This window comes from Nycticebus coucang, chromosome 1 (assembly GCF_027406575.1).
Source record: "Nycticebus coucang isolate mNycCou1 chromosome 1, mNycCou1.pri, whole genome shotgun sequence".
NCBI classification, from domain to species: Eukaryota; Metazoa; Chordata; class Mammalia; order Primates; family Lorisidae; genus Nycticebus; species Nycticebus coucang.
The window spans coordinates 168,573,353-168,590,377 of NC_069780.1; the positions used below are offsets into that span (position 1 = coordinate 168,573,353).

Below are 17,025 nucleotides of genomic sequence, written 5' to 3' on the forward strand. Positions count from 1 at the left end.
GAATGATTCTTTCTATACATCTAGTACCACTGTCTTGGGCCATGTTCCCTGGAAGGAGACCTGGAGGTAAAGGTGTGTGTGAGATTTTCATTAAGGAAGTGCTGTCTGGGAAGACCATTAAGGGAGTGGAGGAGGCAGGAAGGGAAAGGCAGGAGGCCCAGCCAGGGTGCCCACTCGGGAACCTGAAGTCCCAGCTTCAACCTGGTCCCACACAGACGCTGCAGAGTGCAAGTTACACCTCAGAGCTGTCCGCTCCTGGGCCCGCGAGCCACTTTCATGTTCCCACACCCTTCAGCCATTGTCCAAGTGCTACTCCAGGAGAAGTGAATTTGCAGGCATTCAGGGCTCTTTACATGGAGAGAAGTGCAGCAGCACCCTGGTGTGCCATGAGAGCATCTTAGGTGTGCTGCGAAAATTTTTAAAGATCATTAAGTAAATTATCTTTGAAAGAAGCTCAAAGCATAGTAAATATATTCTTTGTTTTACTGGGTTCTTTTAGATCAAACAATTTAAGTGTGCCATGGAAGTTTAACTACAGGTTCAAGTGTGCTGTGAGATAAAAAATGTTGATAAGCACTGTCCTATAGGCTGCATAGGTTCAACCATGAACTCTAATGACCATTCCACTGATTTGGGGGCTTCATTGTTGTGCAAGACGACATATAAAACCCAGGGAGAAAGTTTTCAGACAGGGAGAGAAGATGTTTTTGATGTTTTACTTACATTAGCTACAAAGTAGAGAATGCCTCGTGTAGATACAGTCCACTAATTGGGGTTTAGAGTGTCAGGGTGAATTATCTCTCTACGTAATGGAAGAACCATCTCTGAGGCATCAAGAACCATTTCTGAGGCATCAACTAAGGTTCATGCTGCTCCTGAAAAAGTAGCATGTTGGTTGTACACAGTGGTGGTCTTTTCTCAAAGATTCTTAAAGATCAGAAGTAAGCGAGGCTCGGCGCCCCGACACAGTGGTCACAGCACTAACCATGTGCACTGAGGGTTCAAACCCAGCCTGGGCCTGCCAAACAAACAAAAAAATGGCCAGGCATTGTGGTGGGTGCCTATAGTTCCAGCTACTTAGGAGGCCGAAGTGGGACAATTGCTTAAGCCCAAGAGTTTGAGGTTGCTGTGAGCTGTGACACCACAGCACTCTACCGAGAATGACATAGTGAGACTCTGTCTCAAAAAAGAAGTAAGCAAAATGTGTAGTTCCTCCTCCCAAGTACTGAAATTACCCAACAGAGATTTCCCTTAAAGTTAATATCCTGAGAAGATTTTTCCTAGAGGTTGTTTACTTACAATTCATGAATTTATTCAACAAATATTTATTGGGCACTTACTGCATGCTGAATGTGAGGTCAAACCGGAAGCAAAACTACAAACCTGTGGCAGGCTCTGTGAGAGGGGAGGTAAGGACTGTTATGAGAATATTTGGGAATATCCTCAAAGCTAAACTGCGGCTGGGCAGGTGGTGACTCAAGCCTGTAATCTTAGCCAAGGAGGGAGGATTGTTTGTGGTCAGGAGTTTGAAACCAGCCTGAGAAAATGAGAGATCCTGTCTCTACTAAAAATAGAAAAATTAGGGTGGTGGCCATACTCAGTAGGTAGGGTGCTGGCCACATGCACCCTTTAGAAATGTCAGACAAGAGATTCCTGGAGAGGCTATCACCTTCTGAAATAACTAGAAAGAAGATGAAGACACGTCACAGAGGTCTAACTAACTCAACTGTGAAGTTCCAGGGAAGTAAGAAAATACTAGAGTTAGGACCAGTAACCTGCAGTTAGAGGATAAAGAGTCTTGGAAGCATGCTGATGAGTTTGAACTTCATCTCTGTGACAGAAGGGAGCCACCAAAGAATCCTGAATGGGGAAGTGAAGATAAGATTGGCTGCAATGTGGGTAATGCAGATCAGTAAGGAGACTGTAGTTCTACCTCAAGCAAGAGATGTGTTATGTGACTCAAACCAGGCTAGTAAAATGCAGACACAGAGAAGTAGATTCAAGAGCTACTGAAAAGAAAAACCGGACAGGACTTTGTGCTGGGAGAAGAGAGAAAAGCCCATCTTTCTGACTTAGGCAGCTGAGTAGATGAAGCCACCATGCATAGACAGGAAGCCCAAGAGTGGGTCTGGGACATGTTTGTTGAGGGGCCTGTAGATCGTTTAGGGAGGGATGTCCTGTGATCTATTTGCTCTGCAGATATGGAGGAGGCCAGTAGGGAGAGAGGAGTTGGAAATCAGGACCAAAGTGAACAGAGCAAGGAGATGCTTTAGGTCTGATTATCACATGTAGCTCCTTTCTGGCCAACTTGCATTTGAACCTAACTTTCACTGGCCTTATTTGAAATGCCAAAAGAAGTCACCTAGGGCTCATTTTCAGAGGTATTATTAATGTTTAGACTCACTTCTCAAAGTGTGGTCCCTGGACCAGCTAATTAGCATTTTCTAATTTCAGTCCTCACTCCAGACCTACTGAATCAGAATATGCATTTAACAAGATCCCTGGTAACAAGTTTGAGAAGCACCCTGTTCTAGACCAAGGGACCAATTTGAGACCCTCTTCCTTTTATTTCATCTTACCACTTTCTTTGGTATCATGTTTTAAAATGTTGAGGATATTAACCCCTTCTATGTTGTATTACTTTTCTTATAACTGAATCAACTACCCAGTCTTGGTTGATCATGCCTAGTGCTATGGGTTGTTATTTTTTAATTGTGGATAGATTGTCTTTAAATGTCTTATTGCTAGACAATACAATCTTCAATAATAATCAAAACTGTGTTAAAAGCATAGATAGTATTTTTCATCTTGAAATCTCAGGCTGAATAGTCCATGACTAACAAGTTAGCTGACAACTGATGTACATAAAAAATACCACTCATCAATAATTATCAGGATAGTACAAGTTAATTACTAGCTTCTCTTGAAGGTAGAAGGTAGGTGCTTACTCAGATAGAAACAACATAAAAGAGCAGTGGCAAGAAATTCTATAATTTATGGAGCCATCCAGCCACCCTGATGCCTCTACCCTCTAAATCAAGAATTTCCCACCTGCAGCCCACAGGCCACGTGCTGATTTTGTGAGAACATTTTTGCTTATCTGTAGTGTTGGATATGACAAAAAGTATGCAGGGACTTATTTTTTTGCTCATCAACCTTTGTTGGTGTTTATGTATTTAATGTGTGGCCCAAGACAACTCTTATTCTTCCAGTGTATGACAGAGGGAAAAAAAGGTTGGACACCCCTGCTCTAAAAGATTTGAAACTATGTATTTAATGCCTAGATTCTTGTCAGCCATCACAACAGACATAGCCCTGTGTCCAACTTGTAAGACAGGTAAGAATTCATATAAGTCTTGCTTTCCTCCAGGTCACTTTACTTCTTTTAGATAGCATCAAAATTTATAATGACTCAAAATCTAAACTCTATTTTGATTTTGATAATAATTTAATAATTTCTGATAAAAATTTAATAATTTTCATATTAGTGACTAGAAAACCCTTTTCAAGTATCTACATGGAAAAAAACAAGAAAATTCATTCACCAAGTATCAGCTATATTCTAGGCATTGCATTCATATTGATTAAAAAACAAAGATGAAAGTACAATCCTTATGTATACCATTCTTAGAGATGTTTTGCTGTTGTTTTTAATCTGAGGAGTGAGGTATAGAAAGGCAAGAGAAAGAATAAGAATGATACATAGGTCCCGTGTCGATACAAATGAACATTTGAGTCAGTAAATTTCTAATAAAAGATATTCTTCCAGATATATAGGATTTCAGTCATTCAGCAAACATTATTGATCACAAGATGTCTCACACAAATGCTAAAAGCTGAGCATAAAGAAATGAGGAAGACACAGTTCTTGGCCTCAAGGAGCCCAAAGTCTTGTGGAAATTGTATTTTTCAACAACATTGAAATTATTTTTCAACCTTCTTTCATGAGCTGCAATGTTATCCCCTCAACACTATACAGTTGACAGTAAGGGAATAAGCATGTAGCGGTTCCTTTAAATTTCCAAGTATAGTTGCTATTGAACAGCCAGAGGCGAATTCGGGGTCTCCTCTCCAGTTTCCCCTAATTAGAAGAATTGTTTGTACTTCAGAACTGAAACCCAGTTGGCTAAGGAACACAACAGCCTTCATTGTTTTACAATAATGAGGAAGACCTGATGCAATTAAGCTCTGCCATGGTGTTGGGCCCACCATCATTGTCTAAATGAGCTGCTAAACGTAGGCCTGGAACACAGATTACCACTGGGCTGCCTCCAGTCTTCCCTCTCAGCCCGGGGCCTGCTGTGCTTCCAGGGCTCTGAGGACCACTGAGAAGCAAGGCTTTGGACCTCGTGGTTCGCAAGATCAGGTAAGGACCTAACCTGACCAGTGGGGCTTCTGTGTTGAGCATATGAAGATGTTCTGGCTGAGAAGACCCGTCTGTGTGATCTCCTCCTTTCTCACCACCAATACATTGTCTTAGAGGCAAAGCTGCAGAGGCACCGAGACAACATTCAAACTCCAGCAGCACCACCTGTGTACCAGCCATGTGATGCTGGACCAGTTGCTAAGCCTCTCTGGAACCCTCAGTTTTTAAAAGAAGACTCGCAGGTACACCTGCCCTCAATTCCTGAGGATCAGATGGTGGAGTGTGCAGCAAACTTTGCCAGTACATGGTGTCTATACTGTTGTTACTATCTTCATGGAAGAAGGGGTATATTAGTTTCCTAGGGCTACAATAACAAACCACCAAAAACTGGATGGCTTAAAACAACAGAAATATATTCTCTCACAGTTCCGGAGGCTGGAAGTTCAAGATAATCACGATCCTGGCAGGGCTGGGCTGGTGTCTGGTGGCTGGCGGCAGTTGTCGGCTTTCCTTGGCTTACAGCTGCATAAATCCAGCCTCTGCCTCTGATGTCACACAGCTTTCTCTCCTCTTCGTGTCTGAGTTTTAACACGGCTTTTCTTCTGTGTGTCTCTGTGTCTCTTCCCTTCTCACAAGGACACCACTCATGTCAGATTAAGGGCCCACCATTCTCCAGAATGAGCTTATCATAATTCATGTGGTAATTACATCTGCCAAGATCCTATGTCCAAATCAAGTTTCATTCACCAGTTCCAAGGGTTAGGGCTCCAACTAACTCTCGGGAACACCTAAAAGGGTACAGGTTAATGCACAGTAGACTCTGGGGGCTTCCTGGAGGCCCTTTTTATAAAGGCAGCACCAGTGAGGGAGATCCACTTTAGCCCTTAGCAGAAACGGCTCACACACTACAGAACAGTTTGAGTTAGAAGGCGGTGCCATGCGGGAGCAAGTGGTACAGTGACAACACCAGTTTGGAGACTGAGACAGGGAATCCACGTGGGGCAGCACAACCAAAAAATGGTGTGTAGCAAGTGGGTGCAGGCTGAGCCGCCACGTTTCTATCTTCTTCCTTCCTTGCAGCAGCAGTCCTGAGCACTCATATCGGCAGGGCAGGGAAAAGTTGGGGCAAGGACCTACCACACTTGTATTTTCTCCTCCCACCATCTGCTCAGACTTCAGAAGCAGCTGGCTAAGAACCGAGGTGGCTGTGCAACACTTGGGCTTCCATGCTGGGCCCTTTGCTGAAGCCAGAGGAAAGCCCGGCCTCGTCCTGGCCAGCCCCACCCCATGAAGAACACCCACTGCTCTGGTGGGGACGTGGGACATGAAGCTCTCAAAGGCGTAGTCCACAACAGGAATGCTCAGCCATAACACATGCTCTCTCTGGAACTTCTGAGGGCATAACACGATGTCCTGTGGGATTTTTTGAAAGACTACTTTTTTACAACATCCTGGAGAAGAAAAGGATCAGCGATGAAAACTGAGGTCTTAGGTCCTAGGAGCACTACGCGGTACCTGTTCCGAAGTGCACTTAATGCTTGCATGCTGCCTGGGACTCTGGCAGCTCACCAGAGACATTCATTTCTTTACAAAAGACCAGGCACAGTCAAAGGGAATAAGGAGTTCTGACAAGATAAAAAAAACATTCCTTTTGCCTTTAAGGTCTGAAGGTGAGAAAATTAGAGGCAAAAATACTGTCACAGATTTTGAATAGAAAGGATATTACTTCAATCTCTACTGGTCCTGATTGTTCTATTTACAAAGGCCAGTGGCCTATTTGTGAAAGTGCTTTTCTTCGGAACTATAAAAATCCTTTCTCTGTGAAGGCAACCTGGGCTCCAAGAGGCACTCATACAAAATTTGAAGCAATTTTACTTTCTGGAAGGCAAATCTAAGTTGAACCTCATTGAATTCCTTTCCTACTGGGAGGACACGGGCCAATGCAGTCTGCGTGGGCTGTCCCCGAGCGCCTCATCTCACTCCCTGATTCCTATGTGAGGAAAGCAAGGGGCATACTAGTACCTGCCCAGGGCTAGTTAGAGTAGAACAAGGATTAGGACTCAAGTAACTAACTGTGTACTTACCATGGGAATTTGTACGAGTCATCTGCCTTCATCTACATGTCTACGTGGTATAGTTCTGGAGGCAACTCACATACCCATATCCTACCCCTTGCTGAGCCGTACTCAGGAGGCCCCAAGCTGACTAGCTGACTGCTTGGCACTCTGAATAGTACGGTAGATCACAGCATGGGCTCCAGTATCAAATGGCATGTGCTTGATCTAACCACTTAACAGTTGGTTAACCATGTGAAGGTTGCTGACTGCTCTAGGCCTTACTTTCCTCATTTGTGAAATGGCAAAGATATCTACTGGCTCATACTGTGTGATGATTGAAAGAAGTGATATATGATCCCTGCGCAACACTGAATCCAACTAGTGCCGTAACAGTCCTGCACAGAAAAGCACCTCTGCTCAGGGGTTAAAACTACAGCCCTATGTTTTCTGCTCAGCATCTTCATACCACTCAAAGTTCAGCTGATTTAGCTTGGCTTTGGTCAGCCTTGGCTGCAAGCCATAGGTTGGATCCAGATCAGTCTGCCCCAGTGTCTCTTGTCTACCCTGGTGGCTGCGTGAGCCGGGTTCTTCCTGTGGTGATGGCAGACAGTCATCGAGACAGGCCACTACTTACTACGTGGGAGCAAAGAATCGTGACGGATAATTTTAACACAAACACTTTACACAGTGTCTGATACATAATAAACACTCAGTGGATATCAGCTATTGCTATGCATTGCTATGGATCCCATCTAGGGAGACATTTACAGTCGCACAGTAGTACAGGCTCTGCCCATTCACCTACAAAGGATAATCTTTGAATTTTTGTCTTCTCTTTTTCCTCCTCCCTCAGATTTACTTTGCACCAAGGACAAGCTGTCGGCCAGTTTCTGCCAGACGCTGAAAGCCATGAAGAGATGTTCTGTACCCACTGTGAGGGCTCAGTGCTGCTTCTCGTGTCCCCAGACACACGCCACCCACACCCAAAAGCCAAGAAAGCGACAGTTGCTCCCAAACCCCAAAACACTCTGAAGAAAGAACCCCCCCCCCCCACATCTGGACTGCAATGGCTGTTGACCAGGGCCCTGTCACCTGGGGGCCACTTCATCAAGGTTTCACTTTACATGTTTCAGGTTCAACTTTGGGTCATAACGAAACAAAATTCACTGTGTTCCTCTAGCCACAAAACGTCCCTCCCAGGAGGTCTGGGCTGTCTCCTTGCTGTAACTTACAGGAAAGTGAACTAACCGGGAGAATCAGGCACCACTTGGAGTCCCTGCTGCCCAGGTTCCAGGTGAGGCAGGTCTGTGAAGTCATGTCTTCTATTCCTCTCTTAAAGTTAAATCAGAAAGTTCAGATTTTTCCCAGATTACCTCAGGAAACAGCCACATTCACCCAGGGAACAAATAATCTTGTTTATTTACCTTGATAAATACATGCTTTGTTTTTTTGTTTTTTTTTTCCTCCCTGCCTGGTGCAACTGCTATGGGGAGTTTTTAGGAACAGGCCTTTAATTTACGAAGGGCCTCCTTCTCCACCCAGCACTCAACCGGGGCAGGAAGAGAAGCGCTGGCTCCGTCCCTCAGTCCGGTCCTCCATCCGCAGACTCCACGGCTGACTTTTCCCAGTCTCTTGCCCACTTGGAGACACTAGACTGTGAGGAAGTGAGCACAGGAAAGGCAGCCTGCAGGATTTAGGTTGGTTACACAGAAAACATTGCTGACTTGAGGATAATTTCTGTGAAAACTTGCAAAAAGCAAGTGAACAAAAGTCAACTTCTTGCTAGTATAAGAAAGAAAATGTGAGCCTTTATTTTTCTCGCTTTCTTGGCAAATAGTCTTCACCGAAAAGCCCAGGGGCCCTCCCATGCATGGCTGCTGCCTAAGACACGAGTCAGGTCCCACCCCTTCTCGGGGCAGGGGTTTTATACACAAAGACACTACGCCCAGGCCCATGGCTGCCCCTCACCTCCCCCCAGGTCCAAAAATGGGGCTCTAGATTAAAATATTTTGAAAAGCCAGGTTATTGTACTCAGTACAAGAATCTAGTGCAAACTAGGAAGGTCAATAGGATCTACTCCTCACTGTAATCAACACATGGTTTTAAAGGTCTCTTTCCTTGGGGGAAACAGGCAAGTCTGGGAGCCCAAAACACTGAAATGAAAGTCAGAATGCTCATTCTGGATGTTCCTACCACCCAGCAGAAGTCACAGTAGGCTGTGGTCTCCAATTCAGAGACCATTTCAGGGAAACTGATTTCTAAGGGAAGGCGCTTATGTGAACTGAACCCAAAGAAAGAGGGTGGGTGGGTGGAGGCATCTGAGGCTCTAGGGGAGAAAGACCTCAGAACCACTCTCAACAGCAGGGAAGGCAGGGATGTGGCCTTCCTATAAAGGCAGCATACTTCCAGACTCACGCACGGAAATGCTTAGTGGTCACCATGGAGCACAATGTCTCACATCTCCTTTACTCACCTAGCCATTCAGCAGAACGGTGCTATTGAAGAATGGTGCTACTCTCCAGATAGTGGCAGACCTAATATAAACATGTCGCTAGACATACAAATGGGTGCGTGTGTAACACTCTGCATACGCCTCTTCTGTTAGATGTATAATGGTGTTGCTGGCCAATGCCAGTTCTATTGCTTAGGTACCTTGAATTTAAACTTTTATATTATATGCCTTTTTTTTTTTCAAACCATTACTATGTATTCTGATAAATTCCTGTGGAAAATAAGACACTGGGGTTAAGATGAAATTCAAGATAGATCAAAAATGAGAGGAAGGTAGAAATGTGTACCTGAAGTCAGGAATTCATTTCTAGATAATAATTACATTCTTGTAGTTTCTGTCTTTAAATACAAACATTGCCGGCCGATGACAATCTCTGGTGAAATAACAGTTTTAAAGAATAGAAGACATTTAAATTGTTAGTGACGTAAGTGGAGGAGAATCAAGTTTGTTCTAATGAGGCAATCTGCAGAGACTCTCCCTAAGGGTAGCGCAGGCTGTCAGGGATTCATTTAGTAATGAACTTAATCTAGTACTGTATTAGCACAGGGTCAAATACATGTCATCAAAGACCTAGGTCTGACCAGGCTTACAAAACTCAGGAACAAACCCAGATTGCCACTGACCTCCACAAACTAAACTAGGCCAAATTTCCCGGTACATAACATGGACCACATTCTTTACAACCCACGTGGTGGAGAAGACCGTAGGCATGCGAAGGGCTTGACCAGTGCTCCATTCTAGCTCTTTTCCAGTTTCTCAAAGGCAGAGAATTGGCCCCTAATTGTGTCTCATGGACATTTTCCTCATTTATTGAGGCATTAAAAGACAGTTGTGTGGTGTCTGTCATTCTGGCCTCCAGGGTAAAGATAGTGCTTGCAACAGCAGTCATCTGTCACCTTGCCTATTGCCTTGGCAATCGCCCGGCTGTGGGTTATCAGTATTTTGACAAGTCCCAGTGCTTGTAATAAAAAAGAGGCCTCAGACCCAGAGGAAGACTCTGAAGGCAAGAATGTGGATGGTATCTTCCTATCTTTGCTGCTCGGCGGCTACCATGAAGCAGAATTGTTGGTTCACTCTCTTTGGTCCTCTTTTCTTCACCTGGAATGTACGAGTGAGGAGCATATCCAGGGGCACTGGGTACAGATCTGCACGAACCACAGAGGCCACTGCAGCATCTGGTGCTTTAACACCTTAACGTTCTAAAACCCAGCCTGCCTTCCACACTGGGAGAGTTAGCTCTTCTCTGGAAAGTTGTGGGTTAATTAAGTTCTTGAACATAAAAACTTAAATATGGCATGAGATAAAAATATCCCAAGAAACTCAATAGTGAATACTTTCTTAAATTGGGAAATTGTTCCACAGTACAAGGATTGTGTCTTTTTGTAGGAATGCTATGTTTTGTGATGGGTTTGCTTGAACAAGAGCATAACTCCGTCCAGTCTCCTAAGACAGCCGAGTCTTCACTAGTGCCCAAATGTAATGCCTTCAGATAGTCTGTGAATTTTTTTTGACATTCTTCAAGTATCTGAAACACGATCGCACTGTTTCAGATCATAACTTCCTATTCAATTGGCTAAAATCGTCCAAATTCTAAAAGCCACCCCTTGCTATCCCAGACAGTGCAGGTCTCGGCTTCTCTCCTTCCTGACTTTAAGTTGAAGCTCTGGGATGGTGTATCTGGTGCTTGGTCGACAATGATTCACTTTTGAGGTAGAGACCACAAGACATGAACTGCCTGGTGCTACAACCTAGCCAACATAATTGATGCTATACCTGTTGTTTGTATTGCTAACTCAAATGTTATTATTTTAAGTTATGCTATTAAAAAAATATGGTGGGGAAGCACAATTCTACTTGTCATTGTCCCACAAAGGGACACACACAACACAACCTATTTCACTCCCTGCATCTCTGTGCTGCTTTTCCAGGTCCCTTCCCCTGCCTTCTTGAGATACCTTGCTGGGCATCTCCATACTTAACCCCAGAGTGTAACCATAGTCTGTCTTTGTGTGGTGTCAATAAATGCCCAGACATACTGGTGTTTCCATGTGATTTATTTACACATCCCTAGAGACTCCCAACCCACCTCCTAGTGTCACCTTGGGTTTTAGCAACCTGGAGGAGGATACTGCAATATCTTCCTCCCACACTCTCCCTACCTCACCCTTAGATCAATACAGCACCAGATGAGTCTTCAGTGAGGTTGAAATTAGGTCTTTTCTCACAAATGTGCAACAGTTGACACAATCGCCATATAATAATCTGAAGTGACATCTGAATTTCTCTGCTACATAAAATCCAGTGAATTCCTGCAGCTCATAGCATAATCTACTCCATCATCCAAAGTGTAGACATAACACTTAAGAGAGGAAATGGAATCCTTTCTCTAAGAAGGTGCAAAGCACAGTAAGTGCAACCATCAAAGGTAGAATTTGTATATATGGTGATGGAATTCACTCATGGAATAAGTAAAAATCATTGAGAGAGGAAAGAAATGGGCATCTTGTGGGGACAAGAGTAAATTTATTTTAAATGCTAAGCACCCTGATTAACCCCATGCCTGGGAATGTCTCCCAATGTCTAGTTGATGTGGTATACCTATTCACTGTAAGTTTCATCTGTCCTCCAAAACAACCTGTGATGGTATTATAGAAACCATAGGCTGTGACACAAGCACCACTCTCCCACCTACACTTTCCTTCCAAGGAGTACTGTTTCCCCAAGATATAAGCCTTAGTCTAGGGAAGCGGTTCTCAACCTGCGACCCACAGGAACTGTGTTAAAGGGCTGCGGCATTAGGAAGGTTGAGAACCACTGGTCTAGTGTGCTGTGGGACAGAGACCTGCCTGTCTTATGGCCACCAACACCACACTTCTGTTAGTAATTTCCCCTAATAAATCATGCTATACTGATAAACTGGATTTGTCTGCCTCTTTCTTTGGTCTGGGGGCTCCTTCACCATTTGGGGGCCACTTTGCATGTATGTCCCTTTCATAGAACACCCCTCCACATGGTCCCTAGAATGTTTGAAGGCAAAAATATGGGTGGTAGGAGATCTGTTTTGCATGAAGAGGGCAGCACAGAGGACCATGAACACCACCTTGTTTATACCTTAAAAATTCTCTCTGCGGCCACTAGGCAACTCTTTCTCATCCTACAAAGCTCAGCTCAAATGCTGCTTCCCCCCTGGGACGCCTACCCTGATCCTTCCAGAAAGCCTGAGACACTCCTCTGCTTCTGTTTTGCCTTGTAGATTTTGGTCAGAGCTGATTTGGTCCCCCAGGTGATACCTGATAATGTCTGGAGACATTTCCCTCCCTCCCTCCCTCCCTTCCTTCTTTCCTCTTTTTCTCTCTCTCTCTCTTTCTTCTTCTTCTTCTTCTTTTTTTTTTTATAGGATCTTTCTTTGTTGCCCAAACTGGAGTGCAGAGGTGTGATCATACCTCACTGCAGCTGGAGACCTTTTTGTTTCACTGCTGGAGAGTAGGGAGGGAAGGAGTACAGCTGGTATCTGGTGAGTAGAGGCCAAGGATATGTAAACACCTACAGGATGACAGCCCAACCACAAAGATGTGTCTGGCTAAAAATGTCAGTAGTTCAGGGCAGCGCTCGTGGCTCAGTGGGTTAGGGCGCCAGCCCCATATACCAAGGGTGGCCGGTTCAAACCCAGTCCTGGTCAAATTGCAACCAAAAAATAGCTGGGCGTTGTGATGGGCACCTGTAGTCTTAACTACTTGGGAGGCTAAGGCAAGAGAATCGCTTACACCCAAGAGTTGGAGGTTGCTGTGAGCTGTGTGATGCTATGGCATTCTACCGAGGGTGATAAAGTGAGACTGTCTCTACAAAAAAAAAATAACAAATAAAAATGTCAATAGTTCTGAAGTTGAAAAACCCTGCACCCAAACACTTACCACCTTGAAGTGAGTAGCAGGGGTTCCGGGTTCAGCAAGACTGAGCTCACTCTAAAATTCAGACATCACAAAAGGACTGGTGAGGCAGGTCAGAAAACCTGAAAAGAATTAAAAAGGCATCAGGAATACACACTCAATGAAAGCCTCTTGATGTTGGAGGCAGGCTTCATAGCACAGCTCCAGAAGAGCTTGGACAAGCCCCTGCAGACTCAGTGCCTCAATCCCAGAGCTAGGACGATAAGTCAAAAGCAACTAAAATGGAAAAGTGACATGCTCAGGGCTTAGACTGATATCCTCCTCCAACTGAGATTTCTAACTAAACTAAGACTAATCATAATCAGCCAGATGAAACATGGGTTGTGTTAAAGATGAAGCTAGCTTTGGGAGTATGCCTTGGGTACAAATGGAAAAAGGCTTCCTCCCCTTTTCATCCCCATCTCCTCAGGGCAAGTAGCTTAAGTGCTGCAGGCCTCCCTCCCTCCAGGGAATCGAATATTGACTTTTGAGCTCGAGAGGGATGGGGGAGGCAGGAAAAAAGAAAAAAAATATATATAGAGAGAGAGAGAGAGAGAGGGAGAGACCAATGAATCCATTAGCCTCAGTTAGTAGAGGTCTCCTGGTCATCACGCTTTCTCCAGTAGCAGCACCCCCTCCTGCACTAGAAGGAACATGTGACAGGCACCATAAAAACTCCAAAGAGATATCTCAATACCATCCACTCTGGAAGTGAAGTCATCTTGCATTTATAGGAAAGAGGTAAGATTAGCATGAGACGAGAGACAGGGGAGCAAAGGGAACACTAACTAAAAGCCACCACATACACCAGGTTCCAAGATCTAAATACATTGGATCACCACGACTTACAGATTGACTTAAAGAAAATCTTCATATTTGCAGAGGAGGATTCTGCTTTCCTGTGCTTAAGTCCTCTTAGCAGATCCTGGCCATTCAGGGTTGGTGAGAACAGCATCTCCCAGCTCCTCAGGTACAGCACATGGAGAGAATCACATACACATGGCCCCACTGTGAAAATGGGAGGCTGCCAGCACCAGAGGTGACCAGCCCTGACCACTCTGAGCCTTGAGGGATCAGTGTCTTTCTGGAAAAACCTGTAACCCACCTTGGGAGCATCAGTTTGGAAGGTTAGAGTTTACATAAGCCTTCGCCCCATTTAGCTTGTGGTTTTGACTCTGAATCCTTCCTGACTTAAGTGGCCTTCAACTTGATGCCTTTCAGATCTGGATCCAAGGAAGGGTGGTGTGTGGTTCTCCTTCCTAGCTCCCATCTATGTTCAGGCAAACTTACTATATACTCCATCCTCAGGTAAAACTCATAAACTATCAAAAACTCAGCAGAACACCCAGGGGCCAACCTGCAACTTCTCATCTCCACTCCCTTCCCTCACCGTTTGTTCATCTCTTCTTCTGGTGCTTCCCTGGAATCTGATTTCAGGGAGTCTTCCATGGAAGGCGAGTTCTCCCAGTCTCCTGACCTCTTCCCTTCCCCAAACCTCTTTCAGCTTTGCTTTATCCAGACCTGTGTATCCCCGGCCAAGCAGTGCAGTGGCACGTGGCCCCAGGTCATCGTCACCTTCGGCCACCGTGAGCTGGGCTGAGCACAGGCCGCCCCCTGGTGGCTGTCGTCGGGAAGAGAAAAGCTTCTCCACCCTGCCCAACACACAGCTGGTATTTTCAATTTATTTATCATCAGCACCAAGGGAATAATTTTTAAAATAACAAAACAAATAAAAGAATAAGACCAGCAATGAGTCTCAACAGAAAACTAAGCCCCTTGTGAGGAGAAATTAGAATAGTAGACAATGGCCGTGCTGATTAGCTAATAAGCAGGAAATAATTGCAGAGTTCAATGGGCACAGCCGAGGGGGACCAGCTTAAAGCAAAGGCGGCACTAAGAGGCGATTTGTTTTTGACTGACAGTCTTGGGTCTGGTTGGGATTTTGGACAATGGATGATCTAATGAATTGTGAGATTGAATTAGCTGTCCTTGGCTCTTGTGAATGAGCGGTATCTTTTGCGGAGGGTCAATACCCATTTTATTGCCTTTATGGTCCAGGAAGGACCACAATTATCTGGGGAGCTGGTCTGCTGAGGCCCCTTTGGTGCTGTGGGGTGGTTACCTTAAGCAAGAACAAGATGCTGTCTTTGGGGTCTTTGAACGCAGGCTGTGATTTTTGCTTCCTCCCCAACCCCGGCCTGTACTTACAGGCTCTCAGGCCCACACCCTCCTCTGGCCTGGGGAGCCCAGTGTGTGTATCCCACCCTGGTAATTCCTATTCACTCAGTCAGTTACAAAACCCCAAAATCTTTCTTGCTAGAGCACAAAGGCAGAAGTGTTAGCATTTTAGTGTTTACGACAGGCTGGCCCTCCTAAAGCAGGGCTCAGGCCGTGGGCTCCTGTTGCCCGGGCCTAGGGTCTGTACTGCCCATCCCACTGTAGCTCATGGGAATTTCCACCTGTGAGCAGAGATTCTTGAGGCACAGGAACCTTGTGGCTAAGTGAGATCCAGGCTTATCTTGGACAATGGATAGATGAACAACAGAAATGGTGGCTAGCAAGGTTGCTGTGCCCCAGCCTGGAGGCCTGGGTTTCAGAAGGCCATGGAGGAAGATGGGCTATTAATTTGTCACTCTGACAGGCCAGGATGGGGTTAACAAATTTGAACCAGCTATATTGAGCTCAGCTGTAACACATGCTCTCAGCCCACCTCAGCCTCCACTCCTGCCTGCTGGCTCTGCTCACCACTGCCAGGGACATGACTCACAGAAGACCCAGAAGCCATAGAAGAGGGTAAAGGGGCTATGTGGGCAAAGCCCATTTAAATGCACCAATTATCTCTCCTCTGTACTCAGACAAAGAAGCTAATTCCCATCCTGATTATAGGTCATCCTTAGTCATTAATAAACTGCTGGAATTTCATAAATAGCTCCCACATTTCATTCTAGAAGCCAAACTCCATCAGTAACTATAACTCATTATCAAGTCACCAAGTATAATGCACAGTTGGGGAGTTTGCTGTCTGCTGTTCCCATCTGGGGATTACTAGGAACTGGATACCCAGGAAGGAACTCAGACCAACAGCCAGGAGGCAGCACATCTGTTACTTCTTCCACCCTGGAAAGATGGTATCGACAATAATGGACCTGCCCCAGAACCTCTTAGCAAGGCTGTGAAGCCCAAACAAACCAATGTATAGGAAAGGGCCTGGAAAAAATGGCAGGGGAGGGGGGCAGACACAGCCATTGTCACTCAGCCCCCCACAGGAGAGCTGCTTCCTCGAGAATCATGTCGCCCATCCAGCATCCTCTTCCACTCCTCATTTCTGTCACCTTTCATCCTTCCCCTATAGTCATCAGAGCCTTTGGCTTCAGCTTCGGTCTTCCCTGTGTGGAAATAAACAAGGACCAACCAAATGAGAAAGCAAAGGCTATTTATTCTGAACTTGCAAGAGAGCCAGCCACTGTTATTGTGTTTTGGCAAGACAGACAGGAGTGGGAAAGCTTTGTAGCAGATAAAAGAGAAGGCTTCAGGGGTGTCCTGATTGGAGACTGTTGGTGTGGGAGGCTGTAGGTGGCGAACTAGAAGCAGTCATCCAAAGTGAGTAGTTAGAGTGCATATGTGCCTTTTTCTGCCTGGTCCTAAGTTGCAAATCGGGACAAAAATTAGGGAAGCTGTCGGTTATTAATCAAGTCCTGGCTGTTTGGGGCTGATTGCTACAGAATTTGTTGTTTAGCTTACTGGATTGTCACTAGAGACAGAAATCTGACTTCCTGCAAGCCTGGCTTATAACAGACTGGGTTGTGGGTCAGTTTTATACTGGCCATTGTCTGTTTCTATATTTAGTCTCGCTTCCCACTGTCAGTCATGACACTTTCCTAGGGAAATTCAGTGTCTAATACCTCATCTAGCACCCCAGTCCTGGCTCTCAAGCTTCAATTTGCTTAAGCTAAATGGGGGAACTTGTTTAAAATGCAGGCAGGCTCTTTGGCCCCATTGCCAGTGAGTTTGACTCAGGAGGTCTCGAGTAGGCCAGAAAATGCAGGCAGTACTGATAGAGGTGGCCCAGGGGTCACAGAGCAGTCCTCTCTTATCACTATTCCTTGCTCTGTTCAGGGAAATTGACCCTGGGTCTTTCACAGATTTTTTTTTTTTTTTTTTTTT

General features: G+C 45.1%; 1 protein-coding gene across 1 annotated transcript in view; it reads left to right on the forward strand.

Annotated features, from left to right (window-relative positions):
• ADAMTS12 (ADAM metallopeptidase with thrombospondin type 1 motif 12) overlaps window positions 1-11,000 on the forward strand; it is a 321,601-nt gene extending 310,601 nt beyond the window's left edge. The window contains exon 24 of the mRNA XM_053592503.1: window positions 7,277-11,000. Coding sequence (XP_053448478.1) covers window positions 7,277-7,455 — 179 coding nt within the window. The 3' untranslated portion in view covers window positions 7,456-11,000. The remainder of the gene's footprint in view (window positions 1-7,276) is intronic.
• The last annotated feature ends 6,025 nt before the right edge of the window (window positions 11,001-17,025 follow it).